Here is a 23,879-nt window from a genome sequence, read left to right on the forward strand (position 1 = left end):
TCAGAGTCTAAAGTCCAGCCAGAGTGACTGGTCAACAAAGTTTTGCAAACTGTTTTTGCGAGTAGCGGACAGACACAGGCAAATTTTCGCAGGAAAGGAAAACTGCCCAATAAAAAATTGGACGAAGACCGTTGAGAGTGACCTCAACCAGGATAAAAGAGCTAGAACTTTGTTGTGTCGTGAAAAGGAGGCAAATATTTGTCGAAATATATCGCCGACAGAAATCCGGTAATGGCGAGTACTCGATTACAAATCGCAGTGAAGCGACTAACATGCTGTAATATTTTGGGGTCAGGATTTCCTTCTGGAATAAAGGTTAGTTTTGAAAATATTGTTAGTGAAATTCTTTCGGATTATACTCTTTAGAAGATCACAATTGCACGTGCGTTGTAGTCTAAAACTGAGTTTGCTGGAAAGATTCTGACTCAGCTCAGGCAACGCGATGCTCGCTCACGAAATCTGTTGAAATGTCTTGGTTATTGTATAAAACAAATAGATTCCATTTTGCCGTGGGTCTGTACTCTGATAACGCACAGAGGACGTCAAAACGTGGTGAGAACATCAGTCACGCTACTCGCCTGCGGCTCGTAGCGTACTTCTTTGTTCTCACCACGTTTTGACGTCATCTGTACGTTATCAGAGTACAGACGCACGGCAAAATGGAATCTATTTGTTAAGAAAATTAGGCGAAAGTCCACAGTGTAAAGTATTAGGTTGAAACATGAACGAAAATCTATAGTGTATAATATTATGATGAAAATTTGGCCTAAATCCATAGTGTATAGTATTAGGATGTAAATAAGACGAAAATCCATAGTGCATAGGATTATGATGAAAATTGGGGCAAAATCCATAGTGTATAGTATAATGATGAAAATAAGGCCTAAATGCATCGTCTATAGTATTAGGATAAAAATAGGACCAAAATCCATAGTGTATGGTGTTAGGATGAAGATTTGGCAAAAGTACATAGCGTATAGCATTAGGAAGAAAATTTGGACAAAACCCATAGTGTATAGTATTTAGATTAAAATTAGGCCAAAATCCATAGTGTATAGTATTAGGATTAAAATTGGACCAAAATCCATAGTGTATAGTATTATCATGAAATTTAATCCAAATCCATAGTGCATACTACTGGGATGAAAATTAGCCAAAAATTCATAGCGTATAGCATTAGCATGAAAATTAGTCCGAAATCCTTGGTATATATATTATAATGAAAATTGGACTAAACTCCATAGTGTATACAATTGGGGTGAAAATTTGGCCAAAATCCACAAAGTGTAATATTAGGATGAAAATTGGGCCAAAATCCATAGGGAATAGTGCTATGATGAAAGGTAGGCCAAAATCCATAATGTATAGTATTAGCATGAACATTAGGCCAAAATCCATAGTGTATGGTGTTAGGATGAACACAGGCCCAAATTCCATAGTGTATAGTGTTAGGATGAAAATGATGCCAAAATCCATAGTGTATAGTATTAGGATGAACACAGGCCTAAATTCCATAGCGTATAGCGTTAGGATGAAAATCAGCCCAAAATCCGTTGTGTATGGTATTATAATTAAAATTAGGCCAAAATCCATAGTGTATACTTTAGTATTAGGATGAAAATTAGGCCAAAATCCATACCATATCGGTAATATTAGGATGAAAATTGTCCCATAATCCGTAGTGTACAGTACTATAATAGAAATTAGGCAAACAAATCCATAGTGAATTGAATTGGGATGAAAAATTCGTAGTTTATTTAACAAATAGATTCCATTTTGCCGTGCGTCTGTACTCTGATAACGCACAGATGACGTCAAAACGTGGTGAGAACAAAGAAGTACGCTACGAGCCGCAGGCGAGTAGCGTGACTGATGTTCTCACCACGTTTTGACGTCCTCTGTGCGTTATCAGAGTACAGACCCACGGCAAAATGGAATCTATTTGTTTTATACAATAACCAAGACATTTCAAAACATTTCGTAAGCGAGCATCGCGTTGCCTGAGCGGAGTCAAAAACTTTCCAGCAAACTCAGTTTTAGACTACTACAGATATGCAATTATGATATTCTAAATTAGAGTATAATCCGAAAGAATTTCACTAACAATATTTTCAAAACTAACCTTTATTCCAGACGGAAATCCTGACCCCAAAATATTACAGCATGTAAGTCGCTTCACTGCGATTTGTAATCGATTACTCGCCATTTTACCGGATTTCTATCGGCGACATATTTCGACAAATATTTGCTTCCTTTTCACGTCACAACAGAGTTCTACCTTTTTTGTCCTCGTTAAGATCAGTCTCAACGGTCTTTGTCCAATTTTTTATCGGGCAGTTTTCCTTTCCTGCGAAAATTTGCCTGTGTTTGTCCGCTACTCGCAAAAACAGTTTGCAAAACTTTGTTGACCAGTCACTCTGGCTGGACTCTAGACTCTGATCACGTGCGCCGGTCACACCACTCGATGACGTCAATCGTGCGTCTATACTCTAATCACACACTCCTCTAGACCAATCAAAACGCGAGTTTGACACAGTTCATTGTATAAACTACTATAACGAAAATTAAGCGAAAATCGATTTTGAATGGTATTACTATGAAAATTTGGCCAACATCCATTCTGTATAGCATCAGGAAGAATATTAAGTCTACATCTATAGTGTATGGTACTATGATGAAAATTAGGCCAAAGTCCATAGTGTCTTTATCTTTTGTGGGCATTTTCTTTGTCCCTGGTCCCTTGGGAGGCCCTAAAAGTTTCTCAGGGGACGTTCTCGGACACAGAGATTTGATTGGATTGAAAGAAAATTTGTCTTACGTCAAAAAATCGACTCTTTTTTAAGGGAAAAGTCCAGGGTTTTGGAACAAAAATTACCAAATTTTGAAGTAGACATTTTTCACTTTTTTATGTCCCTAGGGATCTTGGCATGTAGTCAAACTCCCTTGGGAATCCCTTTTAAGTGCAAATAAGGCCCAGACAAAGATTTGTCTGTTTAATGCTAACCCTGACTTCATCTTTTGTGGGCTATTTCTTTGTCCCTTGTCCCTTGGGAGCCCTAAAAAGTGTCTCAGGGGACCTTTCCGGACACACTGATTCGATTGGAAGCTTTTAAAAGAATATTTCTCTTCCGTCCAAAAGTGGACTTTTTTCCAAGAGGTTAGACCAGGCTTTTGGGTCAAAAATGAGCAAATTTTGAAGTCGGAATCTTTCACTCCTCAATGTCCCTAGGGATCTCGGCGTGTCGTAAAAATCCCTTGGAAATCATTTTTAAGTGCAAATAACGCCCTGACAATGAATTTCTGTTCAACCCTCAGCCTGCCTTCATCTTTTGTGTGGTATTTGTTTGTCCCTGGTCCCTTGGGAGGCCTAAAATATGTCTCAGGGGACGTTTTCGGACACACCGACTCGATTGGAAGCTTTTAAAAGAATATTTGTCCTACGTCCAAAAATCGACTTTTTTTCAAGGGTTTTGGGTCAAAAATGACCAAATTTTGAAGTCGGCAATTTTCACTCCTTTATGTCCCTAAGGATCTCGGCATGTCGTAAAACTCCCTTGGGAATCCTTTTTAAGTGCAAATAACGCCCTAAAAAAGACTATTCTGTTTAATCCTCACCCTTGCTTCATCTTTGGTGGACTATTTCTTTGTATCTTTCCCTTTTGGGAAGCCTAAAAAGTGTCTAAGGTGACGTTTTCGGTCTTACTTATTCGATTGGAAGCTTTTAAAAGAATATTTGTCTTTTTCGGTGACGCTTTCGAGTACACTTATTATTTTTTATTCTTAACGTTTCCCGTATTTTTTTCTTAACGAAATGTTATATTTATAAAATATCTTGAAAGTTCTCTAGCTTCAGTCGTGTAATAAATCTCTTATTAACCAAGCTTGCTTGGGACAGTACTTGGAGAATATCGTCCCTCGGCCTTTTTTGTACTTGCAAGACCTCGGACCGATGATTCTCCCTGCACGGCCCTCGCGCTTGGTAAATAAGATATATGTATACTATTAGGATGAAAATTAACCTTGTATCTGGCCACTTAAATTGAAGTGTTTTTTTTATACTGTGCGTAGAAAAAAGTGTTAAATGTGAACAAGCTTAGGCGGTTTAAAGAATGAATGTAATTAAAGGAACCCTCCTGTCAGTGGTAACTTCGAAGACTTTTTTTTTTACTTGAAGTTCGTCACGTTTGAAATTAAAATTTATCTTCAAAATGAGGAGTTTTCTAAAAACGTTTTTGTCGTTCAATTTTTATTTGACAAATCCAAAATGAAGATTAGAAACATCATCAGTGAAGGAGAATGATTTAGCTTACACCTGCCTTGGACAACATGAAGAAATTTCTGAAAGGGCCTTTATCTTTCAATGTTTATTTGACCGTTCTAAAATGGACATAAAAAACGCCATCAAGTGCTGGTGAAGGATACTGAATTAGCTTACACCGGCTTTCGAAGAGCTAGGCCCAAGTCCCCCTTTTCTATGGCTTAGAATTCAAATAGAAAACTCGTCATGAGGTCTTAATTAGCCTGGATAATCTAAAAAGATTTGTCAATACATGACCCATCCTTTGGCTAAATTTCAAAACCAAAATATCCACACGTGCACGCTAAAGGACATTTAAACATCTGTGCCGGCGTTTTAAAATATATAGCGACGCTTCAACGATAGGAATTTTTTTTTTGCAGGATGCCTGACCATACTTCCATTTAATAGGTAACGTTGATTCACTGAGACACGAAAGAGAATTTCGTATGAATTGCGTCAGGAATAAAGTTGCATAGGGGCCAAAAACACAGTAGACAGTATTTGTTTATAGGATGCAGAGCAGTTGACAAAAAATAATAAAAGACCAACCAAATAATAATGTTCATTTGATAAGTTGCAAATCGAAATTTGTTCCGTAAATTTAAATTTCGTATTAAGCTGGCTTGTATCTTATTGGCTAGTGATTGTACAATCACTCATTTGATGTGTCCGAAGGCATATTGTATAGTTTGAAACGCACAGGCGTTGTATTGCAGTTATGAAAAGCAGTAGACGACATATTGTGAAAGTGACTTGGAAACAGTAGCAGCTGTGTGAATTTTCCATGGCGTCAAACAACACAACCATTCCACAGTATCAGAGTCATTTATCTCACCAGGATGTTACGTTCGCTGTGGTGTATTCATTCATTGTCATCATCGGTGTTCCAGCTAACTGTATCATAATCACCATCGTGCGAAAAACACCTTCGATGCACACGACGACAAACTATCTCTTGACGAATTTAGCCATTGCGGATCTAACAACATTGATGTTCTGCCCAGGCATGTATGACTTCTCCCAGAACAAAATGAACGTTCCCAGGCCACTAGCAGACGTTATCTGCAAATTGTTTGTGGGTAATGCAGTTGTTCCGATCACCATTAATGCTGGCGTCTTAACCGTTTGCGCAATTGCAGTGGAAAGATACCTGGCGCTGGTACATCCGTCTCGCGTTCAATTGTTATTGACGAAAAGAAGAGTTCCTTTTGTCGTTGCATTTTTGTGGGTACTTGCTGTTTTATCTAGCATCCCTGACTTGATGACAAATACGGCCGACCTTAGCCCTGTGTCAACTTATCCATGCAAACGACCATGGAGTCTTGACGAATATTTCAATAATAAGGGCTACATTGTTTACACTGCTCTTTGCTTTGAAATAATTCCTTGCATGGTCGTTTCCTTTTGTTATGTTCAAACGTTTCGCGCTCTGTTTGTCCAAAATACAATCTCTGCTTCCTCTGCAGCCGATGCAAGCGGCCAGACACATACAGATCTGCGCTTAAAGAAGCAGCTTTTCAAGCTCTTGTTTTGGATTACAGCACTGTTTTGCATTTGTACCCTGCCATTTTCATTATTTTTTATCTACTTAACTGCCATCGACAAAATCACTGTAGCTGAGAATCGTCAACAGTTGTTTTTCGTTCATAGGATGGTTCGATTTCTTTTCTTCGCAAATTCTTTATTTAATCCGCTTGTGTATGCTTTACAAAGTTCCAATTATCGAATGGAGTTCAAACGAATCTGCTGCTGCAACAGTGTCCCAGAACAGATCGAATGAATATCGTTAACTTAAAAGAGTATGGTGCTTTGTAAATTTGTTCTTTTTCTGCTTTTCAAACAAGCCAAAAATGATCGAAAATATTAATTTACCTGATATAATTATGCTTTCGGTAGTTAGCAAATATATTAAAGAAAATCCAAAGAATGTTCTGTTGTAAATGGTTAACAAAATTTCATTGAAACAGAGAAAGAGAACATCGTAGTTATAGACGTTCTAACTTGTAAACTTTATTTTCTTTTAACGTGTGAGCATACATTGTGAATGCTGGCCGATTTAGAGAAGTATTAAAACATGAGACATAAAAAAAAAGTCCCCCTGCTCGCCTCCTGTTGGTATCTTGTAAAACGGGTGTCGGTAAATAATTTGGCCTTTTTTAGACTAGAGGACGCATTATCCGTCTCGACGAACTTTTTGTTTGGGCAAACATTTGTTGTTCGTCTGGTTGTTCATCTCTAGTATAAAGACGGGCACAAGACGGATTATCCGTCTGGACGAACTATTTTCCGTTGTGCGTCGTTCAAGACGAACAACAGAACATAATCCGCCCAGACGGATAATGCGTCTTGTGCCCGTCTTTATATACTAGAGACGAATAGAAAATATTTGTTCAAGTTCGTCCAGACGGATGATGCATCCTCTAGTATAAAAATGGCCAATTCTTCTAAATTCAAATCGCGTGGGTAAAGATCGTTTTGTTCACGAGCGAGTGTGAAGCAAAGAACGATTGTGAGGTATAACTTGACCTGGGATATCTTGTGAGATATAAATTTTTGGTAGCCTAGTAGGTTCAAACGGTGAAAATGGATTATTACGATAAAACAATGACAATGGCCGAGAATGGACCACTTTATCGGGATATCCTTTAAGAGGACTGTCGTCAGATATGAACTGCCGCTCTTCGCAAAGGGGCTTTGGCGTTTTATAGCGGATAGCGGGGAAGGGTGAAAATATGGAGCAGACGAGAAAACACCGGCAGTTTAGCCATATCAATCGGATCGCGGTTTAAAAGCGACGGGAAAGATCTAGAACAATGTACTTCTTTGAGAACATTGAGATTCAACTCGTGGCTCCACAGTACCGACGTCAAGCATGAGCTTTGAGGAGTATCACTACCACCATCATGCCGTGGTGAATGTTGAAAAGGCTATTCAACGTATGGAGCGTTATTAAACGGATAAAAATCTAGTTTCTATTGTCTTAGTAAACCCCTAAAGAAAATAAGGATGAATTTTTTGATGCCGTCAACAGGTATAGACATCGTTTAATATTTGTGTTGAATAATGAATAATTTTTCATACCTGACACGTACCCGCTCTGTTATGTTTTTTCTTTTTATTGGTTAACACATTTGGTAGTTAAAAGTAAACCAATAAGAGAGGCTGATGAGTTGTGAATTAGTCTTGTGCTGGTTTGTCAACACTATGGGCCCATAAAACTCTCGATGTTAAAGTAATATTGCCTTTGCCCAGGACAAATAATGGTGGTTTTTTTTTTTGTCAATTTCGATCTGATCAAGATTTTTGCGATGAAAAACACCCCTTTTGAACTTCAGTGTCAACCTGCCTTTTTACAACCGGGATCGGTTCATCGTATTTTCGACAGATATATATCTTATTTAATCTAAAATGTCATTAAGTCCGGTCGGTCAACAGGTGAAATTCACCAATAATTCAACCTACCGCTTGAATAATAAGAACATGATAATTTACAAAAACAAAACCTTGACACGATGAAAGTGCAGTTATACATCAGTTGTCTTAATTTTTATCTCCGTCCACACTTTGCGAAAAAAAAAGAACCATTTTTCCTTGATTTTTTTAAAGTATGGATGACGAACGTTTCTTCTTGACACCAATGTTTTTTCTACAATACAGGAGAAAATTTATTGCGAATGGCGTTGGTTAAAAACTGCCGACTAAAACAAATTTAAAAGGAATTAATGTATTTGTCCACTGTAATAAAACATTGCACATCAATTTTTAGTAGCTAGCCGCCGGCAGGCAAAATGCTTCCCGAGTCTTCTTTCTTACACAAAATTGGTGACAAAATTCTATCAAATTTTGGAAAAAAAATCCTTTTTGCGTGGACTGAACCATATGTATTTAATAGAGATAAATGTGTTGAAGTATTTTGTTCAAATACTACGGCCTATGACAGATCTGTTTAATGACCTATACGTGACGGACTGATGTTGATTGCGTCTGAGTCAGTAATTAATTATCACTTTTAATATTGAAGCCCATAAACACGGAAAGGAAGATAACCCTTAGCTAAGACGAAGGGCAACAGCGAGAAACAGCTGAATGCTAAACAGTCTGTATCCTAGCCTGACAAGAATATTTCCTCATCTCGACTTTTCGATGGCTTCAAACAACACAACCATTCCACGCTACAATCATCATTCCAGCCAGGATGTGGCGTTTGCCGTTATGTACTCATTCATCGTCATCATCGGTGTTCCTGCTAACTGCATAATTATCACCATCGTGCGAAAAACACCCTCGATGCACACGACTACCAACTACCTCTTGATGAATTTGGCCGTGGCGGATTTAACGACGCTGTTTCTTTGCCCGGGAATGTATGACTTCTCCCTGAACAAAATGAACGTTCACGCTACGCTGGGAGATTTCGTCTGCAAAGTCTTCGCGGGTAATGCCATAGTTCCGATCACGATGAACATTGGTGCCTTAACCGTTTGTACCCTTGCCATTGAAAGATATCTGGCTCTTGTGAAACCGTTCTACACTGGATTACGATTAACCAAGACAAGACTTCCTTATGTCGTTGCGTTTTTGTGGGTAATTGCTGTTTTATCCTGTATTCCCGACTTCATGACAAATACGATAGACACCAATCCTTTGTCAACTTATCCTTGCAAACGACCATGGAGTCTTGACGAATATTTCGATCACAAGGGCTACATAATTTATACGTGCATTTTCTTCGAGGTCATTCCATGCGTGATGGTTTTCTTCTGTTATTTTGAAATTTTCCGTGGACTGTTCATCACGGATACAATTTGCGCTACACCCGCTAATGGTCCAAGCAATCGAGCGCTTGAAGATCGGCGTGCGAAGAAACAACTTTTTAAGCTGTTAGTTTCGCTTACAATACTGTTTTGCATATGTACTCTGCCGTTTTCATTATTTTTCATTTACTTGACTGCAATTGACCGAACTACTGTAGCCGATAATCGGGATCGTTTGTATTTTGTTCATAGAATGGTTAAGTTTCTTTTAAATGCTAACTCGTTTTTTAATCCACTCGTATATGCCTTGCAAAGTTCTAATTATCGAAAGGAGTTCCAAAGAATCTTTAGTAGTTGTTAGTCAGAAAAAAGAACGTATATAATAATTAAAAATAAAAGTTATTGGAAATGTGACGGAGAGAACATTTTAATGATGCTACTATCTATGTAATTTGAAATCTTTTCTGTTCCAGATAACAAATATGGAATTTGAACAAATTTAACCAATTCAGAGAAGGAATGAAGCTAATGCCTGTTTTGACGAGGTTTCGTTTGTAAGTGAGATATGCACAATATAAACATAATGATCGGCATGAAGGCGTGCTTCGTTCCGAGAAGCGTAAGCGAATCTTCAGGTCTTGGGGAAAAACTACACAATATTCTGTTGTCAAATCTATGAAATGCGAGACTAAAAAGTCAACTAATGCCATACGTAAAGAAACACATGTGAAATAGACTGCCATTCAAAGAGAAACTCTGGGTATCAGTTGAAACGGCTGACTGAGCTTTATGTGCACGTTTTTGCCCTATTCCCAAATTTTAAATCTTCAGGTGCAAAGATAAAGTGTGCGTCAGTTTAGAGAGAGATTATAATCATGACAACGAAGAATAACTTAGATATTTCACGCTTGATGCTTTAAACTGGGACGCAGTCAAAGCTTCATTAGACAAACACAGCGTTTTCGCATTAAAGTAGAAACCAAATGAAACTGAAAGTTGAGTTTTTTTTCCCTTGTCACTGAATGATAAAATAGTCTGAGAAGACGGAAGGTAACTTAATAAATAAACGTCTTTTTTACCTGAGCTCTAATTAAAAACTCAGTAGGTCTGCAATAAATAATCTTAGATAAAGATCTGTAGCCTAGGGTAATAAGAACAGAATAATAATCCCTAAACAAAATATCTACGCGATAAACGACGACAGGTGTTTCGTTCGCTTCACATATATGGTTGCGTGCTCGCACTTTATTGAAAACTAAATTATAACCATTATTTTGTGAAAATGGACATAGCATACATAACTAACCAAACTTTGTTATTTCCCCATTGGCATGGAATTGCACTATAGCGCGATACAGAAAATCTGACCAGGCATACATGAAATATTAATGAGCATTGTGAATACAAACTAGGGTTTAAAATATACTCCATAACCGACAAATCCAGCAATAGACCTTTTGCAACAATTCGTCAGGTTACCAGTTATCGTAATACTTTATGGAATTATGTTATTTCCATAAACAGAGAGCGCGCCGTGCAACGCCGATGAAAGTCACCACGTTAAATTTTTTCTGTTCGCAACTAGTTTCCTCAGTAGCCTAAAGAGGTATCGTCCACACAGGACAACAGTAACGTTCTAGTTTCGTCGTGGAAAAGCGTAGCATACAGTGCGGTCACCAACACGGAGCAAATTAAGAAATCCTCGCTTAACATTTGACAAGATTTAATGATACAGCGTTTAGTTAACTAGCTGAACATGTACCACATAATCACGAACTAAAGAAACACATCGTCGAATGTCAGTAACTTCTAGAATATCGTTAATACGTACGTCACAGGAATATTCCGTAAATTCAAACACGCGACATTTGTTATACCTCTGACTTAACAAACCAAACTATCAATAATTTACAATTTTTAAAAGCCTTTTATAAAACAAACAATTAACCTTCTCCCTTTTCCTTTAAAAGAGAAATAACAGGAAGAGTTATTTAAAAGGTGCTTAAGACATCCTATATCATGGAAATTCATTTGAAGGGAACAAAGTAAATTGACAGGTTAAAAAACAAGCCTCCTGAACAGATGGAACATTACCAGAGTTTACCTAATTACTGTCTTTTTAATAAGAAAAAAGTCATCATGACAGAGCCATAGGTAATTATTTTGGTTTGTCTTATAAGCTTCCTCTATAATTTTGAATAGCCTACGGGCAAATGCATTTGAGAGAAGGTGGTAAATAATTAATGTTGACTCTGTATTGGCCATCGCAACGTATGCAAATGCACACGACAACAGAAAAGGTTTCTCGTCTTTCCCAAATCCCTTCGTGATGGCTTCCATCAACTCGACAGGTCACCTTTCTGGCCAGGATGTTGCGTTCGCAGTGATGTACTCATTCATCGTCATCATCGGTGTTCCTGCGAACTGCATCATAATTACTATCGTGCGAAAATCACCCTCAATGCACACGACAACCAACTACCTCTTGATGAATTTGGCCATTGCTGATCTAACAACGTTGATGTTTTGCCCCGGGATCTACGACTTCTCCTTAAACAAGGTGCATTTGGATAAAACAGTGGGAGATTTTATCTGCAAACTTTTTGCGGGTAACGCTGTTGTTCCAATCACGATAAGGGCGGCTGCCTTAATCGTTGGAACTATTGCGGTTGAAAGATATCTGGCAATGGTCAAGCCCTTTCGAGTCGAACTGCGACTATCCAAACAACGAGTTCCTTTCGTCGTTGCATTTTTGTGGGTACTATCTGTATTATCGTGTATTCCTGACTTCATGGCAAATACGATAGACCCCAACCCTCTCTCAACTTACCCATGTAAGCGACCATGGAGTCTTGACGAATATGGCGATCACAAAGGGTTTATAATCTTCGTGACCGTTTACTCCGAGCTCATTCCGTGCATCGTCGTATTCTTTTGTTACTTTGAAATTTTCCGTGGACTGTTTATCACCAATACAATTTGCCCTACTCGCGAAGGTCCAATTAATCAAGCAATGGAAGATCGTCGCTCAAAGAAACAGCTATTCAAGCTCTTAGCTTGGCTTACGATATTGTTCTGTGTGTGTACTTTGCCATTTGCGTTATTTTTCATATATTTAACATCCATTGACAAAACAAGGGTGGCTGCTAATCGTGAAGTTTTGTTTTTTGTTCATAGAATGGTTCGCTTTCTTCTTATTGCCAATTCATTTTGTAATCCACTCGTTTATGCATTTCAAAGCTCCAACTTTCGACAGGGTTTCAAAAGAATCTTTTGTCAGCTTCAATGGGAATAAAGAAGTGGAAATTGTAATATCATAAGGATACCTTTAATCCTCAAATTGAACATAACACGTTATAATTAGTTCTAGTGTAGACAAATCTATATTTTTTAAATGCTCGAAAATTGTGACAGTGAACTCAAAAGTACAATCTTTTGTATTTGTTGATAGGCAACCATATATTTACTCTTCTGATAGACAAAATTAAGGTCAAAAATTATATCAGTATGTACTGCAGTTGAACGAGCTATCGTTGCTTAAATTGTCAGCTACATTTCGGTAAATTTCCGCAAAATTGATCAAGTAATATGTGCCACGGTAAATGTACCAAGGTTTTATTAAGCTAGTCAAAGAAGTACAATTATCACATTTAGGTAACTGGGCTTACTTTTAAACATTTTCAATAGAATATGTTAATGTTGAATGTTAATGAATGAATGTTAAATTCAAGAAGTTATTAAAAACAAAAAACTCCGAGAGAGCTGTTCTTCTCCTTCTAATTACAGGCAAAACGTTTTTGCTTTTCTCATTTATCAATTTACTTTCGCGTGCAAAGTCAGTGAGGACAAACAATTACTTCTTTGAGCAATGATAACTTTGACAGCAATGTCCGAATGGTTAATTAAACCCACGTCACAGCACGCTCACCTGAACAAACAAGGTGTGGCAGCCGTTAAATTTTTAGGTTGCCGTTATCAAAACAAGGCGAAAAGAAAGAGAGTGTCTAAACCTTTTATCTAAATGCTGATTTGTGTTATTGCTTATGGTGATCAGGAGATAAACCCAATGCCGACAAGGAAAGTAAGGGAAAAATCAAGCTGCAAAGAGTTTGCGTGTTTGTATATTTTAATTATATTTTTTAGATTGATATCTAAGCAAAAGCGATCAATATTTTGCATTTTCCTTAAGATTTATCTGGAGACAAATTGCTTTGAAAGGAAATTATTCATTGCGGTTGATGTTTTTATGAACACCATTTTTCCTCTGACCGTGCGTTTATTGGTTTTCTAACTCCGTAATTAAAGCTATGACAATGAAACGTAGAGGGTCTAAGGAACTCCCCAAAATGTTTTATTTTTTCTCTTACGCCGGTTACATAATTTGCTGATGTCAAATGACATGGAAATTTCGTCATGATTTCTAAACGCCGGCCGACTTCAACCATCAACTGTCAACCACCAGTGATCAAAAGGCACCCCTAACAAGACCTAAAAATTACAAGGTCGCCGCAAGACCTTGGAACACCAGCCAGTATGTAATTAAAAAACAGAACCCCACATGTCAAGAGATAAGCTTTCTATAGTTATACCTAATTTGGCAAACAATGACAGCCTATGCCAAACTGTGTTACCTTAAGATAATTTTCATGAAAATTCAGACAGCTTGATGGCTTTTGCGTGCATATAAAAGATAGAAGTGTCCAAAGTCCACGCAGGCAGATTCTGAGAATCGCCTCTCCTCCTCGTCAGAATAGGATTTATTGAATGAAACTTTTAAAGCGTTGTATGGTAGCTTAAGTCGTTTTGGATAATTTTGTAATAATTTTTATAAGTTTTGATGTCACTTTGGTAGTTTTCGAAAATTTCCGAAAATCATGAAATCTACTTTTCCTCTCTAATTCCCGCCTTTGTGACGTCATCAGCTTATCTTTGGACGTATATTTCCCGTCCAAGTTCAATACTGGTGAAAACATTCTTCATTTGTTACCACTCCGGTTGATCGGAATCTGAGTTTAATTTTGCGACCCGCTCACTTTAGTATTGCTGCGTAGATGACGTCCTTGTCCTGTTCTTCTCACCATTATAGTTTAGTCCACTCGTCCCCGGAGTCTTTTTTCATTGGTTACATTTTTTAACCCTGGGGGCCTAGGAACGAGAATGATCACATATAAGCTGTAGATTCGAACTTGGAAAACTCATTTTGACGCGAAGAATTGAGCACATTGTTGTTAGCCGCACACTAAATTTTAATTCCTGTTTGCTGTATTACAGTGATCATGATTAACTCTTTAAGAAAGCGATCCTACCATTCTTGAAGAACAGTGCGCCCCTAATTTTTCGTTTGATTGGAGGAAGAGCTGGTATTTTTTGCAATTTGTGCTTGAGCAGTATGACCGCGTTTGTCTATCTCTCCGGTAATGGAACCCGCCTTATCCAGGTTTTATCGATCAAGGTATTCTTATTAGATTATTGTTTGCCGAACACAAGGTCTTCGAGTGGCTAAATGATTTGACCGTGTTTTTACTCTAATCTCTTATAGTATCACTTGTGCCAGCAACTATGGTGTGAGATTGAAGGAGAAAAACTCTGCAGGAGTAAACTAAACCCGTCTGCAACGGGGACGGAATGCGCTTCTGGGAAGGTATGTTGGTGGGTCTTTAGTTTTCTTTTTGGGATATTAGCGGAGGCGCCGGATGAATCAACCTGTCTACAGCTATTTCCATTAACGTTGTTGGATTTAAAAAGCCTCAAGCTTTCGCCACAAGATTGAAAGGTAACGTGGGTAGCTGTAATTGTTGTAGTCTGGCTCTAATTTTACGGTTGCAAGTGCCATAGGCTGAGAGAAAATACCACAAGCATCTAGGTTCTGTGGGGTTGAGCTACAGCTCTGTGGGGAGGTTATTAATAAAATTGCCCATATGATATCACCTTGCGGTCTTGTCGCGAAGGCTCCCCGACAACGATAATTGAAATAGCTAGATGTGTTAATTTGCTGGGTAGAGTATAGAGTGCTAATACTCCTGCTACCGTTTGCTCTGGTCATTTTTGGTTTTGTTTTAGGGCGAGACAGATCTTTCGAGTTCTGTCAGATTGTTTTTGAGAGTTTGTAGTTTGTTTAAATTCTCGATTTTCAAAAAAAGGTTCCTGAAGACATACAGTCACCGTTCATCCAACTATCATATCTGAAAACAGAACACTGTCTGTACGATTACACGCTTCAATTGATACGATTATTTGAAATTATGCAATTACGAACTGGTTTGTTTGGTTTGTTTCTTACGCTACCTTTACCTTGCTTGGCTTTACCTTACTAATTACATTATTAATGTATATTCTATAGCAATTAGTAGTATTGTTGTAATTAGTATTTAGCAGCTGGTGTAATTTGTGTGATTTAACAACTAGTATCATGTTAAGCGTGTTGCTTGTCAATAAAGATAAAAAAGAACACCCCAAAATATTAGTATGGCCACCATCATCATCATAATCATCATCATCATCATCATCATCATCATCATCATCATCATCATCATCATCATCATCAATCAAGAGAGGATGAAGATATTTCCTCTCTTACATAAATATGACGATAGCTTGTACCGCAGCATGTTGTTTAACGTTTTTTAACAACTGAATTTTCTGTCTGTAGCTAACAGTAATGCCTTTTCATCAAACTTTAAATGTATTCTATTTATGGGTGATATTTCCTGAGTTCATTTCTTTTTGAAAGCTATCAGGAAACAATAAAAGGCGCATGCTCACATCTGGTCTCCTTCGTATTCTTCCTTAAGGTGGTCTCGCAATGCTGTTCTCTACAATTTCCGTGACAGCACAATCTGAGCGGTTGCTTACAGCCGCAGATAGCTTAATCGCTAATTTATGTGATTCATAGTTAATTCAACGATTATAGAAAAGCAGTGATTTTAACTTTTCACCTACGGTTTTAACTGTACCAAAAAGTCGGAGCGGGTGCTAAAGTCCTTAATCCATTCCCTGCTTTGAGGTCTGCGATTGAAGTCAACTTGCTTCTTTTTCCTGCAGTGGTGCATGTATGGCCAGTGCGTTAATAACAACACCATACAAGTGAAAATAGACGGTGGCTGGGGTCTCTGGACACTGTGGAGTGAATGCTCTCGAACCTGTGGAATGGGAGTAAGTGTTCAGAAAAGACAATGCGACTCACCAAGGTATGTGTCTTGCCTGATGCCCATGTTAATTTTTATTTTTACGGCAAGGTCATCTTAATAAAAAAACATTGTCGTGAATATTTTAAATGTTTGCAATGATCTACAAAAAGGGAAATTATTGTAAGAATGTCAATTTTATTTTATTCAAAGTAGGAATATTCTTAATTCAAAGTATTAGGGTAACATCGCATTCAGTGAACAATGACCTGCCAGAAAAAAACCGTTTCCGAATAACTTCTAAAAAAAAAAAATTTGGTGGCATTTCTTCCAATATTCAAAAAGATGATAAAAGTTCCAAGTCGGTGCGTGTAGAATCTGCGGCCCTCCCTCACCCCCTTGGTCTAGATAGGGCAAATTGCTCAAGCTCCATCATTCCCTTTTACTTATTGATTATGATTTATTCTAACATTTGTCTCACTAATTCAATCCCAGTTACTGTGGAAATTTATTTTATGGGGTTTTTATCTTAACAAAGTAGGTGACGTTTTGTTTATTCGTAAGGTCGCATCATTTACTACGAATTTAGAACAATTTCATATCATCTTTAAACTGAATTATGCAAAATTCCATTCAGCTGGTTGAAAAGCAAACAACAAGAACAATTATCATTACCGCTTGTGGATTATTTGGCAGCTGGCTTCCAGTTGATTATTTTTTCGATGTTTATGCTTTTTCTGCCCTGTTTACGTTGTGTGCCGTACGTTAAAAATGACGGAAATCACTGATTTTTACTTAATTGTAGTCCCTTGAATGGAGGACGCTACTGCGAAGGAGAATCAAGGAAGTATCGCACCTGTAATGTCCAGGTAAGGCGAAAATTCAACAGGAATGATTAACAGCAATTTTTTTCTCACTGTATCCGCATAGTGCGTTTATTTTCTTGCATTTGGGTGATGATTAAAGTTCACGCGTATTGCAGCAACTACTTTGCAAGTAATGTTTGGTAAAGGGTAAGGAAAAACGAAGATAACGAAAATAATCTGGTTGTCTCAACAAAACAGCAGCAACATCATCACCATCATCATCATCATCAGCAACAAAAAACAACAACAACAACAACGAATTTCTTTTGTTACTTGAAATTTAATTGCGAAGTTGTACTTATCCTATACTTGGGCGCCCATTAATTTGTTCAATTAAGTGTCATTGTCTGAGAAAGTGTTCCAGGGACCAAAACTTGTGGTCAACCGACTTGGCTGAAACTTGGCACAGAAGTTGGTTGCCATGAGATATTTGAAAAGCCAATTTGGCTCACTTCTCTGACTTTAAGTTTTAGAGTTTCAGGGGGGGTCTCATTTTTTGCCCCTTGAGCACAAAAAATCCAGCCTTTCAGGGGTCCTTTTGAAAGTGCCATAAAACCCAACTTGTAAATTGTGCTGCCAAATGAATTTGACTTTGCATATTGCTATAATAGAGCTTTCATTTCATGCATGTAACTTTGCCCTCAAGGTATTGGACAGAGAGGAGCCTGGGGCAAGAGTCAAGCCAAAATTAATGTCAAAATTACAACTCAAAATTGCCGTTTTTCAAAAAATCAGTGTATCTACCTGCCTTCTTGCAAAACATCTGTACCTAAACCATTATTTACTTTAGTGACCCAATTATCAAAATCAGTTGAGAAAAATTTGGCTTATCACGGTTTGTTGAATTTTTTTTAAACACTCCATGCCTCTATAAGGTCATGCAAAATGGAATTTTGGGCATAATTCATGCCATAAACAAACATGAAGCCCTTATTCTGTTTACTTGTTTAGAAATACCCTGATTCTTACCTTACAATTGCTCTTAAAGGCCTTTGATTAGCACAACAAATACCTGATTTAGCCAGATTTAGCAAAACAAGGTTTAATTTGTAGTTTAAAAACCTAGTACCCATCAAACAGCGCAAATGATGAAGGCCTTACCTCGATATAACGATCTTTCTAAACGATGCTTGAATTTTTCATTGATTAATATTCAGTTCCGGCAAGTCATAATTCTTCACCGTTGCTCCAAGCATGGAAAGTCTATATTTTGTCAGGCCTGATTTTTATTATGATTACAAGATAAAGTTAGCTCACTTAACGAAAACGTTCGTTAGCATATAATCTATGTCTGTTAACAGCCTGAACAGTTCTTGTAAATGCCCACCAGTAAAGGAGCATGGCCATGCATACATAGATATATAAACTTACGTAGAGATATACGAGCTGCAGTGTATAGCAGTGCCGATGTGACCTGTTACTTCAGAGTCCTCTAAAGCGGAGTAAATGAAACCATCCGTCAAGAAGGAATGTACAGTTAGGAGAGCTCGATAGTAAAACAAAAAACTTGTATTGCTAAATACAATGACCAAACGAGGCCAGGGCATTGGGATGATGCAAAATCAACTGGCCCGCCATTTTGGACATAGGAGAGAGTGGGGACTGGACCGAGGTTACGTTCTTCTTCAAAATAGAAAAAAAAAAGATATGTATGACAAAGCTCATTGAAGTTCTTTCGACTCTACCGCCTTGTTGGCATGATCTCATACTCAAACAGTTTACTCGGGTTCGACAGAGTGATAAAAAGTGGCTTTAGGCAACTCACTTTGCTCATTGTTCATTAGTGTTTCTGCCGACACGTTGTACCCAAGGATAGCAAAACATTAGACGCTCTCTCAATGTTATGTCTTGTATTTTTCAGTCTTGTCCTCGGAATTCAAAGGATTTCCGAGCTTTGCAATGTGAATCGTTCAAAGGCATTGAATACAGAGGAGGAAAGCATGACTGGGTGCCTGTGATAAGTGACGGTAAGCGCAGTCAAAGTGGTACAATGATATGGTCGACATATATTGTCTTGTTATAGTGTCTTACTCTGACTCCAACACTCAAGCATTTTCGGTACTATGATGCAGTTATAGAGTGTGTTCACGGCGGCCATGTTAAACAATGAAAGATATCAGTTCATAAAAAATAAAATTTATTTTCCAAAGGAAAATCATTCTATTGTTTCGCTCCTCCAAGTTTGGCCGCTGTGAAAACACTCCTTTTGGAGAGGAAGATAAAATACACATAGGAGGAAGTAAGCGGGCGTGGAGGGAGGGGGAGATGCTTGGAGGAACTAATCTTACCACTTTTGAGCGGTGAAGTGTCGCCCTGCATGTAATACTTTCGTTTCTCCTGAAAAACAAGAGTTTGTTTATCAAGTTTCATTTCCTAAGTTGGGTCGTTATCATAACTGTAATGTCTTTTGTTTCAGGTCAGCCATGTGCTTTGTTCTGCAAGCCAAAGGATTCGCATTACCGCTTTTCCGCCAAGCTCGCCTCCAAAGTCATAGATGGAACTCCCTGTAGACCAGGTTCAATCGATATTTGTGTTGATGGAAAATGCCAGGTAATTTGATGTTCTATATGCTAATTAATTTACTGAAGTTGGTCGACGACTGACTTCCTATCTCTCAATAACTTTTAATTAATTCGTTTCACCTTAAATGTGCTTGTTTGCACTAGTTACGGAATGATAAGCAGGGCCAGTGAGTATCAAAATCGGTGCAGTCAATAGTATACTATAGCGAATCGAAATCGAAATCTCAATAAGTGTATTTTTTTCGCGATGCCGTTTCCGTTTCGGTCACTTATAACCTTACTTCTGGGTTAACGAGTAAGTACAGAAAGACAAGCCAAAGAATGAACCAATCGTAAATACAGATTTCAAGATTAAAATTTATAAAGCTTGCCGAAGCTGTAAGGAAATTCTCCGTCTTTCGAAACTTATGAGTCAAATGCTTTTGCTTTCGCCATTTTATGACATACTTAACACCATTACCCCCTTTGTTGATTTTGTTAGTCATTCCGTAATGTAATGAAGAGAGAGTTTGTAACAGTCAAATTAGATAGTATAGGATGCAGAAAAATACATTTCGTTGAAACTGATAAGCTGCCACCTTAGGGAAATATATATATGAGTGAAAAGTCCTAACGGACATAATCTATCAATAATCTATCTAGATCTGTATGCCCAAACGAAATAGGAACAGAACCTAGCAAGTACTGCAAAATAACACTGTAAACAATTTCATTTAGCTAGTTGTATTCTGCTTTTGGCCTTATGCGCCTACTGGCGCACGGAGATTTGATGGTGATTCTGCTTTCTCAAGAAAAAAAGCCGCAGTGTAAAAATCATATTTTCGCAGCAACATTGTCCTTCGGCATGAATCATAGTTCCGTCCCTGTCTGATGACGACTCTGTTGGTTCCCTGTAAATCAACCTTTTCCTTAGAGGACCAATACATTTTAAAGCTTAACGGCACTGGAAATTTGAATCAATCTTTCGTTGCTTCTTACACAAGGATGCCGGCTGTGATCATAAGATTGGTTCGGGGGCAAAAGAGGATATCTGCGGTGTCTGCAAAGGAAACGGAACAACGTGCCGCACGGTGGAAGGACGTTTTAGTCAGCTAGCTGGATCAGGTACACAAATATTAGTGGTAAATTTGTTCTTGTCTGTAGTTGTCTATTTTAACCCTTTGAATCCAAAGATTAAAAAGGTCTGAATGTTCAAATTCAGCGCAGGTACTTACGCCCCCTTTCCCAGGCTGAGTGGGGTTAAAACTGAAAAATATCTTGGAAAATGTCGCTATTTTTAAATTAGCGTTTGACACCGCCCGCTTCTTAAAGCGTTTTCCAAACCTTCAATTAGCATCAAAGGCTACCTCAAGATCTTAAGCGACTAAACAATGATAAAAAGCTTACACATGATTGGACAGTGTACATTAGGACAATCTCACGTTCCCGTCGGAACTGTTATGCTGTTCTTTGTTACCGTCATTTTTCTGCTTGACAATGTACTGAGAAGGAGAAACTGTATGTCTATCATTATTTATCACTTCTCACTTCAGGTTATGTGGAAGCGGCTATCATCCCTAAGGGAGCCATAAGTATAACCGTAAGCGAATCCAAACCGTGCACGAGTTTTCTAGGTAAGCTATAAGCTACAGCTTGTTGATGTTTTTTGTAACTTTTCGTTGATTTTAGAAGTCATTAAAGAAGATTCAAGTATAGCATCTGCCTAAAGCAATGCAGACTGGTACGCTTGCATGGTGCAGATTGGAAACATGGTACCACACAGAGTAAAAATTCTACCGACCTATGTGGTATATTCCATAAAGTAAAGTATTCTTATTTCAAACCATTTTCTATTTATGTCGAGGACGGCAATTTCATATTTTTGCAAATGTAAAGTTTGGTGACATCTAAATTGATATCTGGCGAGTCATGTTGGTTAAACCAGGCTGGTCTGGACACAGCAGTTAATTGGCCTGTAGATAATCAATCCATTCTATTGATGAACCCTGAAATAGCCTTCAGTGATTAGTTCCTTTATCATAAACATAAACAGCACTCAGGGCAGATGCTGGCACATACTATATTAATGGCAATTGGAGAATTCAACTTCCTGGTGACGTCAAAGCCGACGGAACGGTATTCCGGTACATGCGCAAAGGAACATTGGAGAAAATCATCGCTCGTGGACCTACAAATGCACCTTTGCATATCATGGTGAGTTTTGCATGCGTGAGGTATCGTTCGAGTTAGAGAACATCATAGTCTCATGGTTCTAATTAGAGTTAAGTATAAGGTACAGTAGAAAGGTGACTGATCAAGACTTTGAACATATGACCTAAGTAAAGACATATTTGTTCGCTTCGTACACGTGGTGCAAATTGATGGCAAGCACCACAAACCAGAAAAAATACATATTTACTCAGTGATGCCAGTGTATATTGTTTAAACTCATACTGAAGTCCGTTAGTGTGATATCTGAAATCCCGGTGTTCTGTTATAAGGCCGACCTCGTGTTTTCCTTTCAAGATCGTCTTTCGTTTTCATAATTTTATTGGTACAAATTATAAACATATGTGTATTACTTATCAGTTTCATAAGAACTGACTATCATCAGGCACAATCTTGATTTTAAAAAATATAGTTGTTTCCCTTATTTCACAATTCAATTTTCCCTTTGTAACAGGTGTTATATTATGGCTTTAACTTCGGTGTAGAATATCGTTATGCTCTACCACTCCAGAACACGAAAGAAAACAGGAAAGACAGCAAACGGCACCGAGTCCCACATGACGCTTCCTACGGATGGGTTCATGGGGGCTGGGGCAAGTGTAATGTACACTGTGGCGGAGGTAAGCGACAATGATCAAGTGTTTGTCATCCAAATTATCGGATTATGTAATATTAAAGCATCTCTTCGAGAAATCAAAGACACTATGAATCTGAGTACAATCTGAGTACAATCTGAGTACAACGGTCCATTTCCTTAAAAATGGCTATTCGTGTGGACTGACCTTTTTAACCATGAGACGTAGCTGTGGCTACTGATGTCTAGGTAGGAAATGTATTGCAAACTTAAAAGTTGTTAGTTGTGCCTTGAAAATCAATTTGAAATCGTCTGCCGATCTAACGTCAATTCGTGTACGTACAGCGTAAACTCAGACATAGCTATAGCGAAGGCTTTACCCATATTTTTGATGAGATAGACGTTTCGAAGCATAAACTAAAGGATACACTGTGCTACTAGCTAGTCTTTGTTACTTGAAAACCATTCCCAGTAGAACGAGAACGTCATTGGAGACAGTCGTCTTCGGCCAGTGATCGTATCTCGACATAATATCTTACTCTATCAAAATATGACTTGCTTTAACATGACACACTGCATATCTAAAAATGGAACGAGCTGTTTGTTCCTAAATGACTCGTCATCTAAGGCGAAACCAGTGATCGGACAAGAGCATCCGCGTAAGATGATGAGTTTGAATCACATTTAAGTCTTTTCTTAATCTTGCAACTGCACAAACTTTCATAATCGATGCTTTTTCACATTGTTATAGGCATAAAGAAGAGGATGCGAATGAGGTGCATTCGATTTTATCAGGGGAACATCTCTTTGGTTGAAGATTTCTACTGCAACGGAGCCACAAAACCACGTCAAGAAGAACGAGTGTGCAACGTGAATCCGTGTCCGATATGGTGAGTTAATCCTTTTATTCCCAAAAGTGGCCAAACTCAAATTTCTCACTACTTATGTAAAGTGCCATCACAATTAGGCTGATTGTGAGATGTGAATTGTGAAAGGCTAAGCACTCTTATGCATACTCTGAGTGTCGAGATCAGCTGAGCCATGAAGTTATAAATAGGAGCTATAATCTTAATTTGTTTTTAAGTAATTGTAAATTGTTCTAGTTTTTTTTTAAGGTTACATGAGGCCCGTAAGGATAACAGCCTCGCTGCTGACTAGGCTACCCTGTATATATATATAAAAAGTTTTTCTTTCTTCAATTTTCTATGCGATTTAAAACAGCCTTCATAATAATTACCGATAAAAGTAAAATTTTACAAGGGATACTATTAAATGTATGCACGTGTTTAGTTGCAAAAAGAAAAAAAAAAGACTACTGCGTACGGGTGGTTATCCAGTGAGATCAGCATCAGGCTGAATAACCAAGGCTTACCTTGAATTACACGCGGAATGTGTTCAAGTAAACCCTATCGATGACCCGAGGCCAAGATCGATTTTCTTCAACTCAGTGCTTTGGTAATTTGATTCGAAAGGCCCCTATTTTTTTAGCCTTAAACATTTAAATTGATACCTTTCGTCCATGTGAAACGAA

The 23,879-nt window shown here is 38.0% G+C and overlaps 4 protein-coding genes across 4 annotated transcripts in view; all 4 read left to right on the plus strand.

The window, feature by feature from the left end:
- The first annotated feature begins 4,634 nt into the window (after nucleotides 1-4,634).
- On the plus strand, nucleotides 4,635-6,315 carry LOC146467394 (tachykinin-like peptides receptor 86C). The gene has a single exon (XM_085125959.1). The coding sequence runs from the start codon at nucleotides 5,085-5,087 to the stop codon at nucleotides 6,078-6,080; it is 996 nt and encodes a 331-aa protein (XP_084982085.1). The 5' UTR covers nucleotides 4,635-5,084; the 3' UTR covers nucleotides 6,081-6,315.
- Nucleotides 6,316-8,209: 1,894 nt separating this feature from the next.
- LOC146467395 (tachykinin-like peptides receptor 86C) lies at nucleotides 8,210-10,153 on the plus strand. The gene has a single exon (XM_085125907.1). It carries the CDS (start codon nucleotides 8,387-8,389, stop codon nucleotides 9,413-9,415), a length of 1,029 nt encoding a protein of 342 aa, XP_084982033.1. The 5' UTR covers nucleotides 8,210-8,386; the 3' UTR covers nucleotides 9,416-10,153.
- Nucleotides 10,154-10,862: 709 nt separating this feature from the next.
- LOC146467396 (tachykinin-like peptides receptor 86C) lies at nucleotides 10,863-13,054 on the plus strand. Its single transcript, XM_085125914.1, has one exon. The coding sequence runs from the start codon at nucleotides 11,384-11,386 to the stop codon at nucleotides 12,347-12,349; it is 966 nt and encodes a 321-aa protein (XP_084982040.1). The 5' UTR covers nucleotides 10,863-11,383; the 3' UTR covers nucleotides 12,350-13,054.
- A 1,374-nt stretch (nucleotides 13,055-14,428) lies between these two features.
- LOC146467397 (A disintegrin and metalloproteinase with thrombospondin motifs 17-like) overlaps nucleotides 14,429-23,879 on the plus strand; it is a 36,018-nt gene continuing 26,567 nt past the window's right edge. Inside the window, exons 1-11 of the mRNA XM_085125885.1 lie at nucleotides 14,429-14,506; nucleotides 14,594-14,695; nucleotides 16,096-16,241; nucleotides 16,984-17,047; nucleotides 18,906-19,011; nucleotides 19,461-19,594; nucleotides 20,550-20,670; nucleotides 21,099-21,179; nucleotides 21,599-21,759; nucleotides 22,229-22,394; nucleotides 23,100-23,238. Of these exons, the coding sequence (XP_084982011.1) occupies nucleotides 14,444-14,506; nucleotides 14,594-14,695; nucleotides 16,096-16,241; nucleotides 16,984-17,047; nucleotides 18,906-19,011; nucleotides 19,461-19,594; nucleotides 20,550-20,670; nucleotides 21,099-21,179; nucleotides 21,599-21,759; nucleotides 22,229-22,394; nucleotides 23,100-23,238 (1,283 nt within the window). The 5' untranslated portion in view covers nucleotides 14,429-14,443. The remainder of the gene's footprint in view (nucleotides 14,507-14,593; nucleotides 14,696-16,095; nucleotides 16,242-16,983; nucleotides 17,048-18,905; nucleotides 19,012-19,460; nucleotides 19,595-20,549; nucleotides 20,671-21,098; nucleotides 21,180-21,598; nucleotides 21,760-22,228; nucleotides 22,395-23,099; nucleotides 23,239-23,879) is intronic.

The sequence above is a fragment of the Pavona decussata genome, unplaced genomic scaffold (genome assembly GCF_977016875.1).
Source record: "Pavona decussata unplaced genomic scaffold, jaPavDecu1.1 SCAFFOLD_136, whole genome shotgun sequence".
In the NCBI taxonomy this organism is placed as follows: domain Eukaryota; kingdom Metazoa; phylum Cnidaria; class Anthozoa; order Scleractinia; family Agariciidae; genus Pavona; species Pavona decussata.